General features: G+C 44.3%; 1 protein-coding gene across 6 annotated transcripts in view; it reads left to right on the top strand.

The window, feature by feature from the left end:
* The window catches only part of GPR161 (G protein-coupled receptor 161), an 83,937-nt gene that overhangs the window by 23,175 nt on the left and 35,756 nt on the right, over positions 1 to 25,006 (top strand). For 4 of the 6 annotated variants that reach the window (XM_070366900.1, XM_070366899.1, XM_070366895.1 and 1 more), the window contains 2 exons: positions 9,297 to 9,714; positions 19,686 to 20,410. In XM_070366900.1, the coding sequence (XP_070223001.1) occupies positions 9,341 to 9,714; positions 19,686 to 20,410 (1,099 nt within the window). In that variant the 5' untranslated portion in view covers positions 9,297 to 9,340. The remainder of the gene's footprint in view (positions 1 to 9,296; positions 9,715 to 19,685; positions 20,411 to 25,006) is intronic. The other 2 variants (XM_070366906.1, XM_070366903.1) reach the window with 1 other exon arrangement.

Here is a 25,006-nt window from a genome sequence, read left to right as displayed (position 1 = left end):
GTTATTGACCTCTCCCTCAAGTGACAAGATTTGGCTTTGAATGATTTGAGGTTGTTGTCAGTGATTTAACCCAGCAGATAAGCCACTGTCTCTGGGAATATTCAAGAAAACCAAAGGCAGTTCCCAAAGAGGACTGACTGTGATGCTTGGAGCCATGACAGTAAAGACAAGGACATATCCAGCCTTTCTTGGTGACGTGGCTGAGTGGGCTAGCTCTCTTTCCCAGGAATAATTTCCGATATGTTTATTCAAGTTGTGTTCTAGTCACATTGTTTCTTGGAGTTGCAGCCCAAGGTGATTTATTTGCTCAGGGCAGGACGTAGGGAGAGTGGGAGTCAGAAACATCTCTGTGTCTGGCAGCATCACTGGCCAGGAGAGTGGCGATGTGAGTCACTCTTGAATTTGCTTCCATTCAATATGCCCTGGCTTGTTGAGCCCTGAGTAGGCTGGTTGCCTGCCAGGAAGCCTTCCCTGGCTGGGATATTCCCAATCCTCTGTCTTGTTAAAGTACACCCCTGGGGGATTTGCTGGGGCTTGTGCCAGAGGCTAGGGTTTTGGATTTTCCTGGGTGGGCAGCTCTTTGACTACATTCCCCTTCTGCCTTCTGGGGCGAACTGGACCAGATGATCTCAAGGGCAGCAGCCAACCCTGGGTTCTCTGATTCTGAGTTCACTAGTGTCCCTGCTAATAGGGCCACTGGAGAGGAACCATGTCAAACAGTACTTTTCTCCTTTTTAAAGCTTTTGGATTGGAAGCTTTAACATCCTATTTTTATTTTTTTTAGTGGCTACATTTATTATGCTAACACTCATATTTGATTTAACAATGACAAACGTTTGAAGGTTAGTCATTTATCAACAAATAATTACTGATGTACCTACTATGGCCAGGCACTTGTCCAGGTGTTGGGAAACAGCCATAACTAAGTCTCTGGCCTGAGTATAAACTAACTTGTTAGGAATATTTTTAGTACAATCATACCTTTAAGAGCTTCCATTTTGCTTAGAGTTTTAATTTCATCTTGGTTTTAAAGCTCCCAAGTTAGCTATTTTTATAAAACTTGGGGTTGATGTTTAACTTTTTAAATTTAAATTTCATTTTTTTTGCTGTTCTTATTTTAGATTCATCCATGTATTTACCATTTTTCATTCTAACAGTTGATTTTTATACCCTACCCCTTATTTCTGGATTCGGTTTCCTTCATGAAATGTATTTTTAAAGGGATCATTCAAATAAGGAATGATCAGTAAACATTCACTCTCTGTTTGCCTTAAAAGAATATTGTGCCCCCTCTTGAATGGTATTATAGAACCATAAGGCAAGAGTTCTTTTCTTTAGCACTTCTGTGATTATTCCACTGTTTTCTGGCCTCTATTTTCTGTTTTCTTCAAAAGAGGAGTCTGCTGTTTATCTAATTATTACGTCTTTATAGGGAAATTTGCTTTTGCCATTTTCTCTGTATCTTGGTGTCATTTTTCACTGTGATGTTCCTTAATGTAAACTTTTTCTAATTTATCTTTAGAACTCGATATGCTGTTTTGTTCTAAGGACTCATGTGTTTCTCTAATTCTAGAAAATGTTCAATTAAACGTCTAAATAATACATCAACCTTGAGGTAGACAGTGTCTGTTGACCCTAATGTTAGTTGGATGCTTTTGAATCAATTAACAGAAACCTAATTGAAAATAGCTTTAAAAATAATTTTACAATTTTATTACTTTGCATGATTAGAAGCCAAGGTGAATGTGACTTCAGGATTTGTTGATTAAACAATTCCAGATCAAGCCTTTCTTATTTGCCATGCTCAGCATGTGCCCAGCACCTGTAATAATCCCAAGGTGGCTGTCACAGCTCTGCTCTCTTGGCCATTAAGAAAAGACTTCTCTTCTAGGGTCTTTGTGAGATCAAAGCAGCTTTTCCCAGAAATCCACTGACTTTCAAGAAGAAAGGGAAAATGATAGTTTAGACCACTCAAGATCTAACTTTCAGAACCAGGGATCCGATCAACCTTCTCTGAGTCACCGGGAGGAGGACTGGACACCGAAACAAAGTCAGAGGTCTGCTAGTAAGGAAAAAAAACTGAAGCTGGTTTCTGGGTAGACACCCAAGAGTATCTGCTCCCTTTCACTCTAATCTGTCCAGAGCCTGCTTCTTTTGAATATATGTTGAATCTGCTTATCCTGTTCTTCATGTGTGTTGACTTTTGTTGGATATTTTTATTTTTTTAAGCTTTTTTTGTTGCCTTCTGAGTAGTTCCCTCAGAACTGTCTTCCAGTTCACCATCTTTCTCTTTAGCTGAATCTGTTGTTCAACATACTCTGAGTATTTAATTTTGGTTGGTTAAAATTCTGATTTCTAGAATTTATATTTGGTTCTTTTTCACAATTATTATTAGTTTTTCATGATGTCATATTTTTTCACTATGGTTTCTACCTCTTTTTCTTTTAAAGATTTTAATTGTGTTTATTTTATGATCTCTTTTATATTTTTCTATTAATTCAAGTTCTTGGAATATCAGTTCCTCTGGTTTTTGTTTTGTGGATTCTCCTTCAGGGCAAATGCTATGCATTCACTTTCATTAAATGTTTATTTTGTGAGTGTGGAAATTCACTGCAGAGCCATTTTGTGTCTACTTCTGCTAGAATTAATTTTTATATGAATTTATTAGCTTGCATAGTACATAATTTATAAATTTGGTACCCTCATCAGCATGGCACATGACTCAATGTATGATTTCTCATGGAAAAAACTTCAGGCATCACCGAGAGCTTCAGATAAATGACTATTTTTGCCACTGTCCTTTGCTAATAAGAGGATTTTTTTCTAATCCCTTTTTCATGGAGGAACCCACTCCTTATGCAGGGTACTGGTTTCAGTTCTCTGCCTTGTGACCCAGAGTCATCCTCTGACATAAGAAGACCTCAGCCCTAGGGGTTCTGAACTAGGTCTAATGGGCTTTTGGCTACAGTTGTGAGATTACAACACTGGCTTTGAGTTTTCTCTCTGTTTTCTGTTACCTATGGATTTCCCTTTCTTTTTTCAAATTTGGCTTTTTAAAAACTTTTGGATCATATTTAACCCAACATTTCCATGGATTTGGAGCAGGAAAGATGTTCACATTAGCTGAGTTCATCATGTTTCCAGAAATGATTTCCATAATGAGTGAAAAACACTACACTTTGCTCAAGTAAAGTAATTATACTTATCAAGTACTTCCTGTTCATTCCCTCATTTGCCTTTTTTTATTTAAAACATTTGTGTTTTATTCATGTTTATTCTATTTTATTGAGGTGTAATTGCTGTACGGTATTATGTGTTGTAGATGTGCAAAATAGTGATTCATGATTTTTAAAGGTTACACTCCATTCATAGTTACTTAAAAATATTGGCTATATTCCCCATATTGTACGGTATATCCTTGTAGCTTGTTTTATACCAAATAGTTTGTACCTCTTAATTCCCTACCCCTTTGTATCCCTCCCCTCATTGTGTGTGTTAATCTCTCAGTCGAGTCCAGCTGTTTGCAATCCCATGGACTGTAGCCCACCAGGCTCCCCTGTCCTGGAATTTTCCAGGCAAGAATACTGGAATGGGTTCCCATGCCCTCCTTCAGGGAATCTTACTGACCTAGGGATCAAACCTGGGTCTCCCACATTGCAGGTAGATTCTTTACCATTTGAGCCACAATTTGTACTTTATTGAAGAGCTTAAAAAATAGTGACGGAATCCAGGTGGGTGAACCTATGATGGTGGAAAGACAAGAGTGGAACATACCTGGAAAAGGGCACTTGTGCTGCAATCTGAGCCGTCTCCACTCTCGTCACCCCGTTCTGCACGGTCAGGAGATAAACACAGGCATTGCTTGTATTTGTGCCCCTCGTTGTAGCTTATTTTATACCTAATAGTTTGTACCTCTTAATTAATTCCCTCTCATATGCCTTTGGTAGCTACTAGTTCTCTATATGTCAGCTTCTTTTTTATTATATTCATTAGTTTCATTTTTTAGATTGCACATATAAGTGATAACACACAGTAATTGTCTGGTTTATTTCACTTAGCATAATACTCTCCATGTCCATTCATGTTGTTGCCAATGAAAAAAAGTACTGTGTTTTTATGAAAAGTGTGGTTCATCCTCACTCCCAGGGAACAAACAGTTTAGTGGGAATCAAGAGGAGCATGCTGTTAATTACAAGGCATATTAGGGGGACACTGCTTTGCTTGGCTGAAGTAATTATACCTCATGAAGTACTTCCTGTTCATCCTCTCATTTGCCTTTTATGTTTTGAATTTCTTCATCTTTCTAACTGCATTCTGGGAAATTTCCTTGAGCCTGTTTTTATATTTATATTTGAATAGTGAATTCATACAGATACCCACAGTAAGTAAGCTAAAACCACAGGGTTCTTCCTCACCTTTCTCTATTCTCTGATTTGTTTCTTCTTTCTCCCATAGTTAGAAATGTGTTTCCCAATGTAAGCATGTATATTCAGTTGCTCTACACTCAAAAAGAATTGTAAACTTAAAACACCATTAACAACATCTAACCTGCTGTGTAAACTTAGTGGTTCTCTTGTCTATACAATATACACCATTAAGAGTTTATAGTCAAAACATTGCATTTAAAAGCTACTTGACTTAATTCTTTTCTTTGTTTGATTGTTATCAATCTAACACATCATTTGGCTTATTTTTTTTTCTGTTTGCAATCAATTATACATTTACTTTGGCTTTATTGACTATGCCAAAGCCTTTGACTGTGTGGATCACAATAAACTGTGGAAAATTCTGAAAGAGATGGGAATACCAGACCACCTGACCTGCCTCTTGAGAAACCTATATGCAGGTCGGGAAGCAACAGTTAGAACTGGGCATGGAACAACAGACTGGTTCCAAATAGGAAAAGGAGTACGTCAAGGCTGTATATTGTCACCCTGCTTATTTAATTTCTATGCTGAGTACATCATGAGAAACGCTGGGCTGGAAGAAGCACACGCTGCAATTAATATTGCCAGGAGAAATATCCATAACCTCAGATATGCAGATGACACCGCGCTTATGGCAGAAAGTGAAGAGGAACTCCAAAGCCTCTTGATGAAAGTGAAAGTGGAGAGTGAAAAAGTTGGCTTAAAGCTCAGCATTCAGAAAACTAAGATCATGGCATCTGGTCCCATCACTTCATGGGAAATAGATGGGGAAACAGTGGAAACAATGTCAGACTTTTATTTTTGGGGGCTCCAAAATCACTGCAGATGGTAACTGCAGCCATGAAATTAAAAGACGCTTACTCCTTGGAAGGAAAGTTATGACCAACCTAGACAGCATTTTAAAAAGCAGAGACGTTACTTTGCCAACAAGATCCATCTAGTCAAGGCTATGGTTTTTCCATTGGTCATGTATGGATGTGAGAGTTGGACTGTGAAGAAAGCTGAGCACCGAAGAATTGATGCTTTTGAACTGTGGTGTTGGAGAAGACTCTTGAGAGTCCCTTGGACTGCAAGGAGATCCAACCAGTCCATTCTAAAGGAGATCAGTCCTGGGTGTTCATTGGAAGGACTGATGCTGAAGGTGAAACTCCAGTACTTTGGCCACCTCATGCGAAGAGTTGACTCATTGGAAAGACCCTGATGCTGGGAGGGATTGGGGGCAGGAGGAGAAGGGGACGCCAGAGGATGAGATGGCTGGATGACATCACCGACTCGATGGATGTGAGTCTGAGTGAACTCCGGGAGTTGGTGATGGACAGGGAGGCCTGGCGTGCTGCGATTCATGGGGTCGCCAAGAGTCGGACACAACTGAGCGACTGAACTGAATTGAACTGATACATTTACTTTTTATATACATTTTTATTTAACTTAGTATGTAAAATATTTACATGGTTCAAAAATCGAAACTGTGGGACTTCACTGGTGGCTCAGTGGTAAAGAATGCAGGAGACACTAGTTCAATCCCTGATATGGAAAGATCCCGCATGCTGCACACAACTATGGAGCCTGTGCGCTAGAGCCCAGGAGCCCACGTGACCCAACTGCTGAAGTCCGAGCACCCTAGAGTCTGTGCTCCGCAACGAGAGAAGCCACCTCAATGAGAAGCCCACACACTGCAACGAAAAGTAGCCCCTGCTTTCTGCAACTAGAGAAAGACACACACAACAACAAAGACCCAGCATAGTCAACAATACATAAATAAAATAAAATAAATTTTTACATAATCTACCTTTCAAGAAAAAAATCAAAACTGTAAAAACATACTTAGAGAAGTCTACTTCCATCTGTATCTTAGTTTCTGGTTATCTTTCCTACTTTTCTTTTTGCATAATTAAATATGAAGAGTGAAAATGTGTTAAGTTGCTCAGTCGTGTCCAACTCTTTACGGCCCCATGGCTCCTCTGTCCATGGAATTCTCCAGGTGAGAATACTGGAGTGGGTTGCCATTTCCTTCTCCACAGATCTTCCCGACCCAGGGATTGAACTCAGGACTCCTGCATTGCAGGCAGATTCTTTACTGTCTGAGTCACATATATTTATGTATATTTAATGTGCAAATCTATTATTTCTCCCCTTTTCTCAAACATTTTCTTTTTTTTAATAACTGCCTTAATAAAATAACCCTGCATATCTATTATTTTATGTTATGAACTTATATCTTCAGAGTAAATATCTAGAAATGGGATTGCTAGATCAAAGCTTGGGTGCCTATGTAGCTTTATTAGGTATTACCAGATCCTCCTCCCTTCAGTTTTTACACTTTGCATTCCCATGTGGAGGGTAGGAGAATGCCTGCTTCCCCACAGCCTCCCCAACAGACAGAGTTGCCAAACTTTTGAATTTTTACTGGCCTGAAAGGCAAGAGATAGTGCCTCAGTGTAATTTTAGTGTCCATTCCTGTTATTTTGAATGAAACAGAACATCTTTTCATGCATTTAAGGACAATTAGTGTATCTTTTTCTGTGAACTCTCTGTGTATGCCTTTTTTCAAGTTTATTGAGATATATTTGACACATAATACTGTATAAGTTTCAGATGTACATGATGATTTGATATATGTGCATATTGCAAAACAATTACCACCATAAATTTAGTTAACAGCCATCATCTCATATAGTTGCCATTTTTTAAAAAATGTCTTTTACCCACTTTCTACCTTTTTATTTTTAGGAATTCCTTATGAATTAGAATGATTAGTCCTCTGTGATACACGTTTTAAGTATTTTCTCCCATTTTGTCATTTGTCTAATGACTCAGAATTTGTTTTCTTTACCGCAATGTTATCACTTATACAGTTAAGTATAACATGCTTATAGGACCTTTATTTGAGATTTGCTTAGTTGCTCAGTCCTGTCTGACTCTCTGAGACCCTATGGACTGCAGCCTACCAGACTTCTCTGTCCATGGGATTTTCCAGGCGAGAATACTGGAATGGCTTGCATTTCCTTCTCCAGGGGATCTTCTCAACCCAGGGATTGAACCAGTTAATAATTTACTTATAAGAATGAACAAAATTTATAACTCAAGGAATAAAATCCAAAAATAAGCTAACAAAGAAATAGAAGGCATAATTATAAAGTATATTTATCACACAAAACTGGAGTACCTAACATATTGCATAACTGAATCAAAATTCAGAATATTTTAGCAGCCTGGAAATATGAACCAAAATGCACAAAATGATGTTTTGTACTTAGGCTTAAAAACACTAATTCCATTAGTTCAAGCCTGAGGACACGTGCCTTTACATAAACTCATATGTGTATAAACAAACCTTCGGTTTTAATTGACCACACATTTGTATAAGTCCAACAGTTAACAGATAACAGTTGCTAAAAGAAAATGCACTCTTAGAATGAACTATAGTAGAAGATTATCCTGATGATGGAGAAAATTTTCCCTTTATGCTCACCATTTACCAGATATCCAGAATGATATGTTCAGTTTGGAGGACCACAAATCAATAGGGTCATTGAAATTGGTGAGAAACCGAGGAAGTCTGGCTTAGTAAAGAGTCCAGAAGTCACATCAGGAGCCTGGAGATTTAATCTGGAGAAAAGAAAGCAAGTCATGTGTGAAATATTTGAAGGCTGTCAAGAGTAGGTGGGATGAGAATTAATTGATGCCATTCAAGCTGGCAGGATCTGTGGTTGTGACCTATGAATGAGGCTTGCTGTAAAGGGAGACTTTCTAAACTGACCTTTAGGGCTGCTGGGAAGGGGAAGGACTGCCTTCCTTACCCTACCAGCCCCCTATGGCCAAAGGTGTCTGGACAGAGGGTTCTGGTCAAGTGGAGATCATGGGCTGCTGCTGTGTAGGCAGTCTAGGCACCAGGGTTCTTGCTGTGTGGCTCGTGGAAAGCGATCTTTCCTTCCCTTCTGGTGTCTTCTCTTTGTCAGAAATAAAAGCAGGTGGGGAAAATGATCTGTGGGATTTTTTGGCTAATTAAAGTAGATGAAAATTTTGGAGAAACATTTGTCTGTAGGATTTGATGTTAAAATATGTCAACCTTGAGTTTTTGCCGAAACCTGAGCCAGCATCCTGAGAGCAGGGACTGCCCCTTGTCGAGAATGGTATTTGTGGGCAAAGGCCTCAAACTCTTATCCTCTTATCCATGTATCTTTATTGTTGGCTCCTTGCCCTTTATCCTCACGACTGATGAGAACAGCAGCAATGTCTCGGTATGAATTGTACTTGTTAAAACCCTGCTTAGAGATCGGAGACTGATCCCTATGATAATCTTATCGTCCAACTTTAATGGGCACAGGAATCAAACCAGGAGTGGGATTAACACACAGGTTCTGATTTGGTAATTCAGAGGTGGGCCTGAGATTCTGCATCTTAAGTAAGCACCAGATGATATTGATGCTGCTGGTTCAGGGTCCACACTGCACTGCAGGGGTCCAGAAGCAACTGTCCACATAAACCATGTGAACTGAATCCAGATCACCTGTCCCGTGCACGTCTAAAATGCAGGCTCCTAGGCTGTACCTCTGTTCTCTGGGACTAGAATCTTTAGGGGTGGAGCCCAAGAATCAGCTCTTTGAGCTGGTACTGCAGGAGATTGTTGAGTACACTAAAGGTTTTTAACCACTGGTCCTGGGGAGAATGGATAGGAGGTTTTAGACTGGGAGAATGCATTGTTCCAGGGGATACAGTGAGTCACATGAAGAGCTGGTTGTAGGAAACGGGCTGCCTCTGTAGCGCTTGCATGAGGACGAGGATCCGGGGGGCCTTGGCTTCCCTCTGTAAAGTACACATGCTGTGGTTTGATGACTCCTCTTCTGCCCCCGGGGCTTGTCTTTCCAGTCGTCCAGCATGCTCTGCCCACCCCCTGCTGAGGTACACTGACCATGAGCCTCAACTCCTCCCTCGGCCACAGGAAGGAGCTGAGTAACCTCACCGAGGGGGCCAGTGACCAAGGGGGCAGCGGCGTCACAGAGTTCGTCGCCATCGTCATCATCACCGTTTTTGTCTGCCTGGGCAACCTGGTCATCGTGATCACCTTGTACAGGAAGTCCTATCTCCTTACCCTCAGCAACAAGTTCGTCTTCAGCCTGACCCTGTCCAACTTCTTGCTGTCTGTACTGGTGCTGCCTTTCGTGGTGACCAGCTCCATTCGGAGGGAATGGATCTTCGGTGTGGTCTGGTGCAATTTCTCAGCCCTCCTCTACCTGCTCATCAGCTCAGCCAGCATGCTCACCCTTGGGATCATCGCTGTCGACCGGTAAGCTTGCCTTACAGAGAACTGAAGGATTTAGGAGTGTGGGCCAAGGGGGATCCTCAGAGATCATGCCTTCTGAGCTGCTTCAGTTCCTCTGGAGGGTGCCAGGGGCTGTGCTGGAGAGGGTGAGAAAGCAGAGTTTTTCCTCTTCTTTCATCCCCTCAACCAGAGCACCTCTGATTTTATCTGATCTAGCTTGCATATAGTTTTATTTTTTAAAAGAAGTTCCAATACTTAAAAAAAGTTCTAGAAACCTCTGCTTTTCAGTTGACAGATGAGACAGAAACTGAGAAAGGTGGTGTGGCAAAGGAGGTCCCAAATCCAGTTCTTCCCCAAAGTGCTGCCTGCTTTCTTTTGCTCAGGTTGGGCCAGAGCTGCACCAGGGCAGCCTAAAGAGGAAATATTCTCCATCCTCTGCACTGCAGGGGCCTGTCCCAGATGGAAATGAGAGCAGGGGAGGGAAGACAACTGAGGGAATAAAGACAGTGCTACCCGGAAGAAACAGTGTGTGCCTTACAAAAGCTGAGCTTTCCCTTCCGGTGGCATGGGTGGCTCTAAAAGCAAGAAACAGCCCTCAGCTCTCCCTAGAAGGTTCTTCCAGATAGTGAGCTGGGCTGTCAGATTTGGTTGTGCAAGTCCTACAGGGTTTGACAACAAGTTTCCAACCCGTAGAGTCATCTTCTTTCTTAGGATTTTGCCAGTGGTCACTTTGTTCATCCCAGGCAAGGGTTCAACTGCACAGAAACAGAGGGGAGATTCAGATTCTGTCTGATTTACAGAATTGGGGCGAGAGCTAGCCGTGGAGTCAGGGGAAGCACAGAGGTTGCTCACCAGGGCTGTCATCACTGGGTGACACGAGTGCCCTGGCTCCCTTAGAATCAGGTTTTGAACCAATAAGTGGTGCCTGATGGTCCACTCAAGGTGCAGGCCTCCACTAGGCCCGAGGCCAGACTCCTGCTGGTTCTCTGTAACTGGCGGGTTAGAATGAAGGAAGCCGTCAGGTGACTTCTCCAAGTATGTTCTTTCCCCACCAACAATAGAAATAATACGGAAAATATAGAGTAAAATAAGACATACCATGCAGAGTTGTATATACATTCTATGCAGAGTACCAAAGAATAGCAAGGAGAGATAAGAAAGCCTTCTTAAGTGAACAATGCAAAAAGTAGAGGAAACCAATAGAATGGGAAAGACTAGAGATCTCTTCAAGAAAATGAGAGATAACAAGAGAACATTTCATGCAAAGATGGGCACAATAAAGGACAGAAATAGTATGGACCTAACAGAAGCAGAAGATATTAAGAAAAGGTGGCAGGAATACATAGAAGAACTATACAAAAAAAGTCTTAATGACCTAGATAACCACGATGGTGTGATCACTTTCCTAGAGCCACACATCCTGGAGTTTGAAGTCAAGAGGGCCTTAGGAAACATTACAAACAAAGCTAGTGGAGGTGATAGAATTCCAGCTGACCTATTTCAAAACATAAAAGATGATGCTGTTAAAGTGCTGCACTCAATATGCCAGCAAATTTGGAAAATTCAGCAGTGGCCACAGGACTGGAAAAGGTCAATTTTCATTCCAGTCCCAAAGAAGGGCAATACCAAAGAATGTTCAAACTACCACACAATTGTACCCATTTCACAGGCTAGCAAGGTAATGCTCAAAATCCTTCAAGCTAGGCTTTAACAGTATGTGAACTGACAGTTTCCATATGTACAAGCTGGATTTAGAAAAGGTAGAGGAACCAGAGATTAAATTGCCAACATCTGTTGGATCATAGAAAAAGCAAGAGAATTCCAGAAAAACATCTACTTCTGCTTCATTAACTATGCTAAAGCCTTTCACTGTGTGGATCACAACAAACTGAGGAAAATTCTTAAGGAGATGGGAATACCAGACTACCTTACCTGCCTCCCGAGAAACCTGTATGCAGGTCAGGAAGCAACAGTTAGAACTGGACATGGAACGATGGACCAGTTCAAAACTGGAAAAGGAGTACGTCAAGGCTGTATATTGCACTCTGCTTATTTAACTTTTATGAAGAGTATATCATGCGAAATCCCAGGCTGGATGAAGCTTGAACTGGAATCAGTATTGCCAGGAGAAATATCAATAACCTCAGATATGCAGATGACACTATCCTAATGGCAGAAAGCAAAGAGGAACTAAAGAACCTCTTGATGAAAGTGAAAGTGGAGAGTGAAAAAGCTGGCTTAAAACTCACCATTCAAAAAACTAAGGTCATGGCATCTAGTCCCGTCACTTCATGGCAAATAGATGGGTAAAAAGTCGAAACAGTGACAGACTTTATTTTCTTGGACTCCAAAATCACTTGTGTGTGGTGTCTATAGCCATGAAATTAAAAGACGCTTGCTCCTTGGAAGAAAAGCTATGACAAACCTAGATAGCATATTAAAAAGTGGAGACATGACTTTGCTGACAAAAGTCTGTACAGTCAAAGCTATGGTTTTTCTAGTAGTCATGTATGGCTGTGAGAGTAAAGAAAGCTGAGTGCTGAAGAATTGATGCTTTTGAAATGTGGTGCTGGAGAAGACTCTTGAAGATCCCTTGGACTGCAAGGAGACCCAACCAGTCAATCCTAAAGGAAATCAGTCCTGAATGTTCATTGGAAGGACTAATGCTGAAGCTGAAACTCCAATACTTTGGCCACCTGAAGCCTCATTGGAAGAGCTGCCTCTTTGGAAAAGACCCTGATGCTCAGAAAGATTGAAGGCAGGAGGAGAAGGGGATGACAGAGGATGCGATGGTTGGATGGCATCACCGATTCAATGGACATGAGTTTGAGCAAACTCTAGCAGATTGTTCAGGACAGGGAAGCCTGCCATGCTGCCGTTCATGGGATCGCAGAGAGTCAGACACAACTGAGGGACTGAATAGCAACAAGACATATCCGTAGACATAGACATATCCATAATCCTACTAATAAGAAGCAATCAATCACTGTTTACATTTTTAGTATATTTGCCTCCAGGGATTTTTGGCTGTATGCTATAAATTTAGAAAATAGGCTCAAGCATTGTGGTTTTGTGACCCGCTTTTTCACTTAATGTGTGATTGTGAGCATTTTTCCCATGTGCAAATGTCCTTTGAGAACATGTCTTTAGTGGTTACATGGTATTGCATCCTCTGGATGGACTATAGTTTATTTTTACAGTCCCCTGTTAGCTTTCTATTTTATATAATAGCACGTTTGAAAAAGATGTATGTTTGTGAAATTGTGTTTTCAAAGTAAACACACTTTCAAGATTCTTGATGTGTGAAAGGCAGGCTCCCCTTCAGAAGGCTGTATGGATCTTCACTCCAGTAGCCGCTTATCAGCATCCTAATCAAGACTGATGATCAGCATTACAGACATAAGTGAGATTTTGTTGGCAGTGGGATGGAATGGGATCTCACTATTGTTTGAATTTCTATTTTTTTAAAATCATTACTTTTGGAATATCCCTTTCTGGATCCTGGGTCCTGGGTCCTGTGGAAGGTGGAGTGGGGGCCAACAGCTCAAGAGCAAAGTGGGGGAGTTTTAAATGCCTCTCACAGAGCTCTCTGTACATAGATGTTCAGTAAATAGTGGCAGCTCTTGAAGGCTGTAAGCTGCTTACTTGGATCTGAGACCTAGATAGGCTAAGAGTGAGACGTTTTTTCACCAGCAAGCATGACAGATTCTCGAATCATGTCATCCAAATGCATCAAACGAGAGAGAATCTGTCTCTTTCAATGCTTTATTCTTTGATGCTGGGAATATTTGCTGGATATCTACTTTGTGAAAGGGTCTGTACTAAATCTCCAGATGGTAGGATACAGCATGACTAAGATGTAGCCTCTGCTGACCAGGAGTCCCTGGGTTTTTGGCAGAGGCTGACCCACAGGTGCTGATGTGAACACAAAGCAGAAATAAGCACTGTCACAGCTCCCACTGCCACTGCTTTTAAAAAAAAAAATTATTTATTTGGCTGTGTTGGGTCTTATTTGCTGCTTTCAAAATCTTTAGTTGTGGCACACGAACTCTTTAGTTGTGGTGTGAGGACTCTTAGTGGCAGTCCAGTGGCTAAGACTCTGCCCTCCCCATGCAGGGGGCTTGGATTCAATCCCTGGTCAGAAAACTAGATCACATATCCCGCCACTGAATCTGATGGTAGGTTCTGGAGCCCATGGGTGGGGAAAAGATGGCATTTGAGCTAAGTTCTAACAGTGAGTCGGATTGCAAGGGCCCCTTCCACTTTTTCTCGTACTCTTGTCTTTTTTTTCTCCCACCCTACTCCCCGCCCACACACTGTCACATACACAAGAGGCGCATCATTAGGTTTCCTACATAAAAGCCTCCATGTATTCATTTGATAAACAATTTATTGAGTACCTAATGTATGCCTGACACAGTTGGTGCTGGGAATATGCAGCTGAAGAAGCACATGGAGGATTTCACAGTGCAGGGGGAGAGACATGTGGCCAGGTAATTTCAGGACCATATGAGGTATATATAATGCCAGTGTGTTTAACATACTGTGAGAACACAGAGGAAGGAGCAAGGCAGAAAAAGCATGGTCTGTGTTACATAGCCAGAGATCAGAGGAAGTATACGAACAAATCGACGTCACGGTCACCCCACTACAGCTTTAATCCAGGCACCCCGGACCCTACAAGCTGGCCCCCCGTGACTCAGGGGCAGAACTATGAATTAAGAAAGGACTTCTGCCTCACTATGATAACAAGTCACCAAGGCCTGGTTGTCTTTGGAAAATGGTTCATTTCCTTCTGCAGGCACAGCAAGATGGATTTGGCCAGCACAGTGCTTTACCCAGATCTTTGACTACAATATATTTATATTTAGTGCTATAAATTGTGATGTCTTCAAATATTTTCTTGGCAGGTGCAATTTATTTTTTATTATTGCTCACTTGTGTGGCTGAAAGTACAAATTGACTGGACCAGCTAATTGATCTCTTCATATAAATGATTACCATCTGATTGGGATTTCAAATACCCCTTTTCACACCCCTGGATGTTAGTAGTTTTGGAGGTTGCATATTTGCCTTTTATGTAGGAAACCTAATGACGCGGCTCTTGTGTATGTGACAGCGTGTGCGGAGTAGGGTGAGGGAGAAAAAAGACAGAGTGAGAAAAAGGGAGAAAGAGGTGGAGGGGGCGGGGAGTGAGAGGGGGAGAGGGAAACCAGCAAGAGGAGGTGGTAGGAAAAGACAGGTGAGGAGAGAGGAGTGAGAGAGAGGATGGGGAGAAGAGAGAGATGGGGACAACTTAAGAAAGTCAAGGAAAGCAAGGGTAGGGGCATGAGCTCAACTGAAATGTTGTTAGTTGCGAGCCAGGCACGGCACCCTGCTGTTAGCATTTATCCCAGCTAAACAACAACTCTATCAGACTCCGTTTGCAGATGAGCAAAGTGCAGTTTTGCAAACTGGCCCAAGTCCTCATGGCTATTAAGTGACTTGTCCAATTCCAAGGGCTCTTAACCATTAATACAGTATGCATACAGTATGCAGTCAATTGTCAATCATCTCTTCCAACCAGTATATTTAATTCAAGGTTTGTCAATCTTGGCACGATTGACACATTGCACCAGATAATTCTTTGTTGTGACAAACTGTTCTGTGTAGGGTGTTGAGGGGAACCCCTGGCCTCTGCTCACTAAATGCCAGTAACACCTCCTGGTTGTGACAACCCCCATCGTCTCCTGATATTGACATGTGTCCTCAGTTAGGAACCCTACGAACTGTACCTAAAGAAATCCATGAGCCTGGTTGGCAGATGAGCCAAAAAAGTCCTTCTTGTAGCCCCATGATGAGAGAGCAAAGGTAGAGCATAAAGAGAATAGTTGGCTGGAGTGAAATTCACCATTGAGATGTCAGTGTCCTAAACCTGCAGTGTGGGTGCAGATCCAGGTGGGGAACATCATTCGACCTGGGAAGATTTTCCCTATGAATAAGTCCAATGTGGTCACCTCTGGCTTAGCCTTGAAGTTGTCAGGGTTTAAGGTCCTGTTAGGATATTCATGTTTTCATTCTGGACTGGAGTGAATGAAACTTCAGCTCTAAAATAGTATTTTAAAAGAAAGTAACTAGCATTGTGGGATGGTTCCTTATAGTGCTGTCAGGAGATTTTTCAACATAATATAACGTGTTCACTCCAAGGTAGCTGTAGTTGGCTTAGATTTTGTTTGTGTTTTTAGTGAAGCCTCCTGTAAAAACAGGGGTTGTTTTCTAAGTGATTGGTCTCATTCCAAGAGAGCTAAGCATTGGAGCCCCTGTGGTCACTACAACTTTAGAGTTCCAGGTGACGTCACGAAAGCCTCTTTTGGGACCAAGAGCGGTGCTTGGGCTCGTGTCTAAAGATGAGTTGTTGGAGAAAAGACAGAGCATTTCAGAAGACAGTTAAGAGTATGAGAAACAAAGGAAAAAACCCTCCATTTTGGCTTGTTTTAACCTGCAGGGTATAGGGAGTTGCCTTTGTTCTGTATTTTCCTTTGAGCTTGCAAACTAGGCCTAAATGAAGCTTAAGTTTAAAAAATGAAGTTTCAAATCAATGAAACCCATTTTTTGTGTGTTTGTGGACAGATGTTGGCATGTTTATATCTTGATGAAGGTGTAGTAGATTTGTGCGTTTCAATGTATATAAATTTTGCCTCCCAAAACCTTAAAACCAAAGCAACCCCTGGAGGGTGTGGTGTATACAGGCAGCACTCTGGCCTTTCAGGGGCTCTTCTGATTCTAGGAGACTGATCCCTCAGGAGCCAGCACCAACCCCCTGCACCCTGAGGGGCCTCTGGGATTCAGCTGGGAGAAATCATTGGTACATGCTCCACACTCTAGATAGTCTGTGATACAAAGAAATGTTACCATTGAATAATAATCCTGACTGGTGTTGAGAACAGCCAGAAGACATGTTCAGAGGGCAGTTTATTAATTGTGATGACTTTTATGACTGGTTGAACAGGGTTCATCTGAGGAGCCCAGGACAGCTCACATTCCTCGGGCCTGGCCTCCCACACCCAGGTATTGCCCCTGAAGTATTGTCTGAGGTCAGAGGGCCTGCATGATTTTTAAATGGGCAGAGGAAAGTAGAAATCCCTGCTTTGTTTCTTTTTTAAAAGTGAAGAAAACCTTCCTGGAAGTGCCCGCAATCCTACCCTAGCAAACTCCCCTCACATTTCATTTGCCAGATGTTGTTACACAGGTCAGTGCCTCAGCTGGTCACCTGGAAAGAGGTAGGATACCATCAGCATGGCCTGATTCATCCCCTGGTGCTCAGAAAAGCCAAGGGTCCCCTGTGGTCACAGCAGTTTTGCAGGAACAGAATGAAGATTCTGTCTTCAAGAAGGAAAGGGGGACTTCCCTAATGATCTAGGGGTTAAGAATCTGCCTTACAATGCAGGGGACATAAGTTCGATCCCTGGCCAGGAAACAAAGACCCCACATGCTGCAGGCAACTAAGCTCCTGCACCATAGTTACTGAGCCCACCTACTTCAACTAGAGAGTCCGTGAGTCCGTGTACCATAATGAAAAATCCCGCATGACTCAGTGAAGATCCCATCTGCTGTGACTAAGACCTGACCCAGCCAAATAATTAATTGATTTTTCAAAAAGAAGGAAGAGGGAAAGGTCAGTGGACAAAGACCCAGCTCTGTCCCTATTGCCGTTTAAAGAGAGGCACCACCCAGCTGTTTCCCCCATTCTAGCACATCCCGTCCTTGAACCAGACTTGCATCCACGATTTATTTGAAGACTAACAGGAGAGCAGGACCTCCCAGTCTCCCTTGGAGACTAATTACTGACAACCTGTCTCTCTCAGTGTTAAGACCTGATCCCCATCCTGTTTCCCATTTTACAGGTGAAGGAACTGAAGCTCTGAGAGGTTAGATAACTCCCCAGGGACACACAGCTAGTAGACAGCAGAATCACCACCTGAACCCAGGAATTTCAGCTCCAAAGGCGTGCTTCTTTCCTGTGGCTTCAGGGCCTTTGCAAGATGCAAACCCAGAGGTCAGCGTAAGACAGGACTTGCTTTACCATAGCCAGCGTGCAGAGTTTCTGTGATCGATCCCGTAATTACGGTCTCCTCTCCTCAGGCCTCACACTCAGAAGCACTCTTTCCAGGCTAGACCTTGGCAGGGCCTCGGGACTTGAGACCGGCAGCCTGTCTTGCCACTGATTACACAGTCTACACAGAGGTGTCGACTGAGGTGGCGGCTCCTCCACGGAAGTTTATCCAGGCAGCTGGTGGCAATTCAGGCTGTGGCCCCTGTCGCTGAGCTGCTAGTGCCTAGGGGTGACTCAGGAAGGTCCTGGTGGAAAAAGTGGCTTCACAGGCCGTGTGTGGCCGTTTCCTGTGGTCCTGTCTGTACCAGGTGGCGTCAGTGTGGTCACCCCTGCCCCTCCACATGGTGCCTCATGCAGAAGCCCCATCAGTAAACAGCATTTGCTTTGGATAAAATGTCTGAGTCAGGAGGGTGGTGATTTACTTTCAACCCCATGGTCTTAATACTCCCACTCACCCCAGTTAAAGCATCAGTACTCAGCTGGCCGGCAGGACGTAGTGCTCCCTAGCCCCCAGGCTCCTTGTCTCCCTGCCCCACCTTTTCTCCTTGCCTCCTGATTGAGCTACAGGCAGCCTCCCTGCTGAGCCAGTGCATGCGTGCTAAGTCGCCTCAGTCATGTCTGACTCTCTGTGACCCCATGGACGGAGGCCTGCCAGGCTCCTCTCTCCATGGCAAAATTACTGGAGTGGGTTGTCATTCTCTCCTCCAGGGAATCTTCCTGACCCAGGGATCAAACCCACATCTCTTACTTCTCTTGCATTGACAGGCGGTGCTCATGTGCACCTCTGCACCTGGCCAAGGCTGGCTTTCTGCCTCATCTGCTCCTGGACCAGGGCCTCTGATCTCTTAAGACCTGTGTTTATGTGCCATCTCCGCCAAGAAGTCTGCCCTGATCCTGCACTCTTGATCCAAGGCCCCATCAGTGTGAATCAGTAGCTCTCTAGGCCTCCCTCCTTCACAGAGCTAAGGGATTAGCCACCACCCCTGGTCTGTGGATTCCAGAACAAGAGGATTTGCAGGAAATTGCTGCCTTGTGCGTTGGGGACTATAGAGTCAGGTTGCCTGGATTTTTGTCTTGTTTCTTCCTCTTCCTTATCTGGGACAGATTATCTATCCTTTCTCTGTTTTTGGGTCGTCATCTGTAAGATGAAGATGATGATATTGTCCAGCACTTCAAACATTTGGGAGGATTAAATGTAGCCCTTTCCACTCCAGAGCCTCCTACTCTGCTTCTCTGCCTATCTCCCTCTGCATCTTTTTACCTGTTATTTCCAGTGCATAGCCAGGAGGAAAATGGCAGCCCACTCCAGTATTCTTGCCTGGAGAATCCCATGGACAGAGGAGTTTAACAGGCTCTGCTCCACGGGGTCACAGAGTCAGACACAACTTAGTAAGTGAGCGCACACAACAGTGCATAGCACAAGGCTTGGCACGTGGCAGACCTTGAGTTCATTGAATGAATGAACCCCGTAATGCTTAGAAGTTATTCTGGTTTCTGAGAACCCTCTGAAAACTGATCTAAAAGGATTAATGTTAGAAACACAAACGTGATTTGGTTTGAGGCATGACTCCTCAGAACTCCCGCAGATGCCTCAAGACTAGCCACACCCCCGAAATGAATGGACTCTGGCATGGCGGCTTGGAGGCAGAGCTGCCTGAGCTCTGTGTCCTTCCTGGCACACGGTCATTCTCTGATGAAGAGTCCCACGGGGCTGCGTGATGTGGCCAGTCTGTGACTTGTCCAGGGGGGTTGGGAGAAGGTGCTACTTTTAGAAGTATTCACCCTGTGGCTGAGTGGAGTGAGAAATACAACAGACTGCCTACCTAGGAAAGCAGTGGGTGTCCATCCTGGCATGTTTCTCCTCTGTTTTGCCTCTTCTCACCTCCCTCCATCCCTTTTCCAGCTACTACGCTGTCCTGTATCCCATGGCGTACCCGATGAAGATCACAGGCAACCGGGCTGTGATGGTGCTTGCCTACATCTGGCTCCACTCCCTCATTGGCTGCCTGCCACCTCTGTTTGGCTGGTCATCGGTGGAGTTTGACGAGTTCAAGTGGATGTGTGTGGCCGCGTGGCACCGGGAGCCTGGCTATACTGCGTTCTGGCAGATCTGGTGTGCCCTGCTCCCCTTCTTGGTCATGCTGGTGTGCTATGGCTTCATCTTCCGAGTGGCCAGGGTCAAAGCGCGCAAGGTGCATTGTGGCGCTGTGGTCACTGTGGAGGTGGGCGTGCAGAGGACTGGGAGGAAGAACTCCAGCACCTCTACCTCCTCCTCGGGCAGCAGGAAGAGCGCCTTTCAGGGCGTGGTCTATTCAGCCAACCAGTGCAAAGCCCTCGTCACCATCCTGGTGGTCATTGGTGCCTTCATGGTCACCTGGGGCCCCTACATGGTTGTCATCACCTCTGAGGCCCTCTGGGGGAAGAACTGTGTCTCCCCAACCCTGGAGACCTGGGCCACTTGGCTGTCCTTTACCAGTGCCATCTGCCACCCTCTGATCTATGGACTCTGGAACAAGACGGTGCGCAAGGAACTCCTGGGCATGTGCTTTGGGGATCGGTATTACCGGGAACCATTTGTACAGCGGCAGAGAACGTCTAGGCTCTTCAGCATTTCCAATAGGATCACAGGTAACTTGGAAACTTGTCAGCAAAGGGATGCCCACTCTCCCATAGGTATAGCCTATGGTCCTCTTGGACACTCTGGCAGGTTGATGGGTGAGATCTCAGACTGACTGCAGCCTCGGGGCTTAAAGCACAGGTTTCCTTTGGGGAAGGAGCATCCCAGTGATTCCCAAGCAGATTTCCCAAGCTGGGTAGGGCAGAGGACACGAGTTCAGTGACCCCAGCCATGGCCCACTGGCCTGGAAAGTACAGTTATTTCTATCTGGAGAAAAAAAGAATTTAAGCATTGAACTAGGCTACCTTCTCCTTTCAGTGTTCATTGAAGCAGAGTCCTTTTTGAAGTGCTCTTTTCCCTCCTCGGCTGCTCCTACTAGACATACTCCTCCTTGAGCCCCTTCCTCACAGTAAGCCCTTTCCTTACTGTACCATCCCTAGTAATTCAGGATGTGTTCAGGGCAAGCCTCCACTCCGTCACTGAAATGTTGCTATCTGATATGTGTTAAAGCTGCTCCTCCATCTGATAATTGATTTCAGAGCTAAGTTTCTGAACACAATCCCATGCCCTTTGATGAGATCCAAAGGAATTACTCTAGTTGGAATAAATTTTTTTAAACCTTTTTCTTTTGAGATAATTTTAGAGTCAGTGAAGAGTTGGAAAAGCAATACAGAGAATTCCCATCCCCTCAGCTTCTCCTAGTGCTAACATCTTGCCTAAGCATAGCACCATGGGTGCATGGCTATTGACAACTACAAACTTGACTCAGATTTCACCTATATGCCTGTTGATGTCGTTTTTCTGTTCCAGGATCCAGTTCAGGATCCCATGTTGTATTCAGCCGTAACATCTCCTTTGTCTTTTTCAATCTTTAACAAGTCTTTGTTCTTTCCTTATCTTCCCTGACTTGACCCTTTTGTAGAGTTCTGTTCAGGGATTTTGTAGACGGCCCCTCAATCTGTGTGTAACTGATGTGTCCTCAAGGTTACGTTTTGGCAGGATGCTGGGCCGGTGATGTGCTCTTCCTAGTAAGCATACCAGGGGCACATATATCTGTAGGTCTTATTACTAGCTAATTTTATTCTTGATCTCTTGGTTGATGTCTTAGCTTGGGCTGCTACAACAAAATCCCAGAGAATGCATGCCTTAAACCAAAGGCATTCATTTTTCCACAGTTCAGCTGGAGTCTGAAGTTAGAGTGGCACGTGGTTGAGTTCCAGTGGGGCTTTCTCCCTGGCTGTCCTCTTTTTCTGTCCTGCCATGGTGGAGGGTTAGGAGAGAGCAAGCTCTCTGGTCCTCCCACCCTCATGACTTCTTCTAAACCTAATTATCTCCCCAAGAACCCACTGCCGAATACCATCACACTGGGAGCTAGGGCCTCAGTATAGGAATTTGGGGGAACACTTTCAGTCCATACAGTTAGGTTGATGTCTGGCAGCTTTCCCCACCGTAGATTCACTGTTTTTTCCATTGTCGCTAGTAAGTACAGCAGAGGAGATACTTAGAGGTTATGAAAATGTCCTATTTCCCCTTCAGCCTTCACCCACTGTTTGTAGCGTGCGTTGGTGGATCTTGCCTCCAAAGTTACTACTCTGTTGTTTGAGGGAGATTGTCACCTGGATGAGCTATTGGAAGGGAGACTCTGAGGGCACTTATCAGATCATATTCATGAAAAAAGCCATGTGGTTCAGAGTGCAGTTCCAGTCTCTTGCCAGATGACTTCGGGCAACTCACTGCTTGAGTTAATTTTTCATTTCCCGGAAATAGGCTTTCCACCTCCCCTCCCAAGAGAGTGAAAATTACAAGTCTCAATTATGAGTACTCTGGAGTAGTGATGATAGGAGATCTGCTCCATGTGGCAGCAAACCAACATCACTAATTCACCTCATGGACTAACGGCGTGTTTTTTCTTGAGAAAGGAAGAAATTCTGGGACTTTTAAAAAATTTATTTATTTTTTAATTGAAGGATAATTGCTTTATAGACTTTTGTTGTTTTATGTCAAACCTCAACATGAATAAGCCATAGGTATACATGTATGCTCTCCCTTTTGAACCTCCCTCCTTATTTTGACCATAGGAAAAAAAAAACATCTCTTCGGGATCCCAGTATTTTAGCTCCTGAATTTCCCACCCCTTGCTACTGGCAAGACTATGATTCCAAGTATGAATTGTGAGCCAGGAGGAATACATTCAGGGTTTGGTTTCATTTCACTGATTAACCTATTTGTTCAGACTTGGTAAAATCAATTATCTTCCAGGCAAAAAAAAATAAACATTTTCGATTCCAGTGACGTTAAGAATGAGGAAAGAGAATGGAGGAGGAGAGGGTAGATAGAATAAAAAGAAACATCTGTTTTGGGGGCCAAGATTTTCTGTGTGAGCCACTTGGGATTATCCTAGACGAGCTTGTCAGGCTGTGAGAACAGATGGAAAACACCAGCTGTGGTTGCATTGGCAAGCTCAAGGCAGTGAGCGGTCTCTTCATTGAGGGAGAAGCAGTCTTGTGGGTTGTTTTTGGGCTGAAGAGCGTGTGGGACGATGGGTTCTGAATTGTTGGCCTTCCCTTGAATCAGAGCTGGGGGCATCCCTGCTGTCTCTTCCCCAGATGTCCTGATTTTAGGAGGTGGGCAACAGCATTGGCAAGAGTCTTTAAAGAAAAGCAGAATGCAGTGCCCATCCCATCCCTGAATCCTACTCTGGTCATACCAGGAAAACCCATGGCATTTCTGATTAGGAGGGAAAACCCTTGCCTCCACCTTGCATCCCTGAGCCAGGGCGGTGACCAGACCCTGGTCTGGTGCCCTCTGCAGGCATGACTTGCATCTGCAGCAGATGCCTAAACCCACCCAGCCTGCTTCAGGCTGCCTCTCTTACACTCAGAGAAGGAACTTGCTCTCTCCTGTTAGCACATTAGAAGGGTGATAAGATTCATTCCAAAGCCAGCAAGAAAAGACTCAGAAGCCCTCTCTCGGTTTTGTCCCTCTCCATTTTCATGAGCACCTGGAAAGTTCTCACCAAAGGATTCGGTACATGGAATTATAAACTTTCCTCACAGTGCTTGTGAGCAGGTGTAGTGCATTCCACAAACACCTGGAGTTTTCTACTGCCCCTGAGATGCCAGGAGTTCTACATAGGCAGTCATGTTTATTAAGATTTCATATGTAGATTTCACCCATAATCCATGAGTTTTGGTTTTCTCATACTATTAGCCCCAAACTGAAAAAGTGCGTCAGTTTAGGTTTTCCCTGGGTGCCAGCTCTCACCAGGCCACTACAATACTTTCTGCCTGTGAAGGCTCGTTAGCAGATTACCATGGCGTTCCCTGAGGAATTGAGATCTCTGGCCTCCCTGAGGGTTGGCAGGCAGGGCCACCTCATGGTGGGTAGGTCAGCTCTGGAGTGACATTGATTCTAGTGCTGAAAGGTGCTGCTGCTGCTGCTAAGTCGCTTCAGTCGTGTCCACTCTGTGGACCCCATAGATGGCAGCCCATCCTCCCCTGTCCCAGGATTCTCCGGGCAAGAACACTGGAATGGGTTGCCATTTCTTTCTCCAATGCATGAAAGTGAAAAGTGAAAGTGAAGTCATGTCCAACTCTTAGCAACCCCATGGACTACAGCCTACCAGGCTCCCCCGTCCATGGGATTTTCCAGGCAAGAATACTGGAGTGGGGTGCCATTGCCTTCTCCAGCTGAAAGGTGCACTAAATGCTAACATTTGGTCTTAGGAGTTCAGTTCAGTTCAGTCGCTCAGTCGTGTCATACTCTTTGTGACCCCATGACCTGCAGCACGCCAGGCCTCCCTGTCCATCACCAACTCCCGGAGTCCACCCAAATCCATGTCCATTGAGTCGGTGATGCCATCCAGCCATCTCATCCTCTGTCGTCCCCTTCTCCTCCTGCCCTCAATCCCTCCCAGCATCAGGGTCTTTTCCAATGAGTCAGCTCTTTGCATCAGGTGGCCAAAGTATTGGAGTCTCAGTTTCAACATGAGTCCTTCCAGTGAAGGCCACACTACAAATCCAAAGCTGATAGTTGGCTGCAGGCGTTGGAGCAAAGATGAGGGTTTCAGGAGAAAGGGCCAGCCGCTCATCTGGCAGCACTGCCACCAGGCCTGACACGCAGGCGTGGAGGGAGGCCTCTCCAGATGCCACTCCCACCTGATGCTCCAAGTTCCTGAAACTGGGGATAGAGCCTTCCCAGTTACCTTGTGGAGAAAAGGACACTGACTTCCATTTGCTAGAGGAAATGGCCCACCCCAAGGCCTTCGTGAGGTTTGGGCTGGGGGTAAGAGGCCCGGGGCCTCTGAATTTTCCCCCGCTTGCTTTTCTAGGTTCCTTTCCTGTGCCACCGTGAGGTCTTCTGGTTGCTTCAGAGTGCCAGTTTCACCCCAGAACGGCACTCCTGCTCCTGTGGCCTGTGAAAGGCACGTGTGGCTCTCTTGGCCACGCCAGGCTTCTTATCTGACCTCTGGGCCTGCCACTTTGTGGCTGTTCCTTTCTTTCTTTAAAAATAATATTTTTTAAAAAAAGGGCTGGACTGGGCCCAGTCTAGTGTGTTGTTGCTTCATGTGAAGAAGCTCTGGGTTGCTGCGCCCATTCTCTAGTGAT

This window comes from Bos mutus, chromosome 3, assembly GCF_027580195.1.
Source record: "Bos mutus isolate GX-2022 chromosome 3, NWIPB_WYAK_1.1, whole genome shotgun sequence".
Lineage (NCBI taxonomy): Eukaryota > Metazoa > Chordata > Mammalia > Artiodactyla > Bovidae > Bos > Bos mutus.
This window is presented reverse-complemented; position numbering and strand designations above follow the sequence as displayed.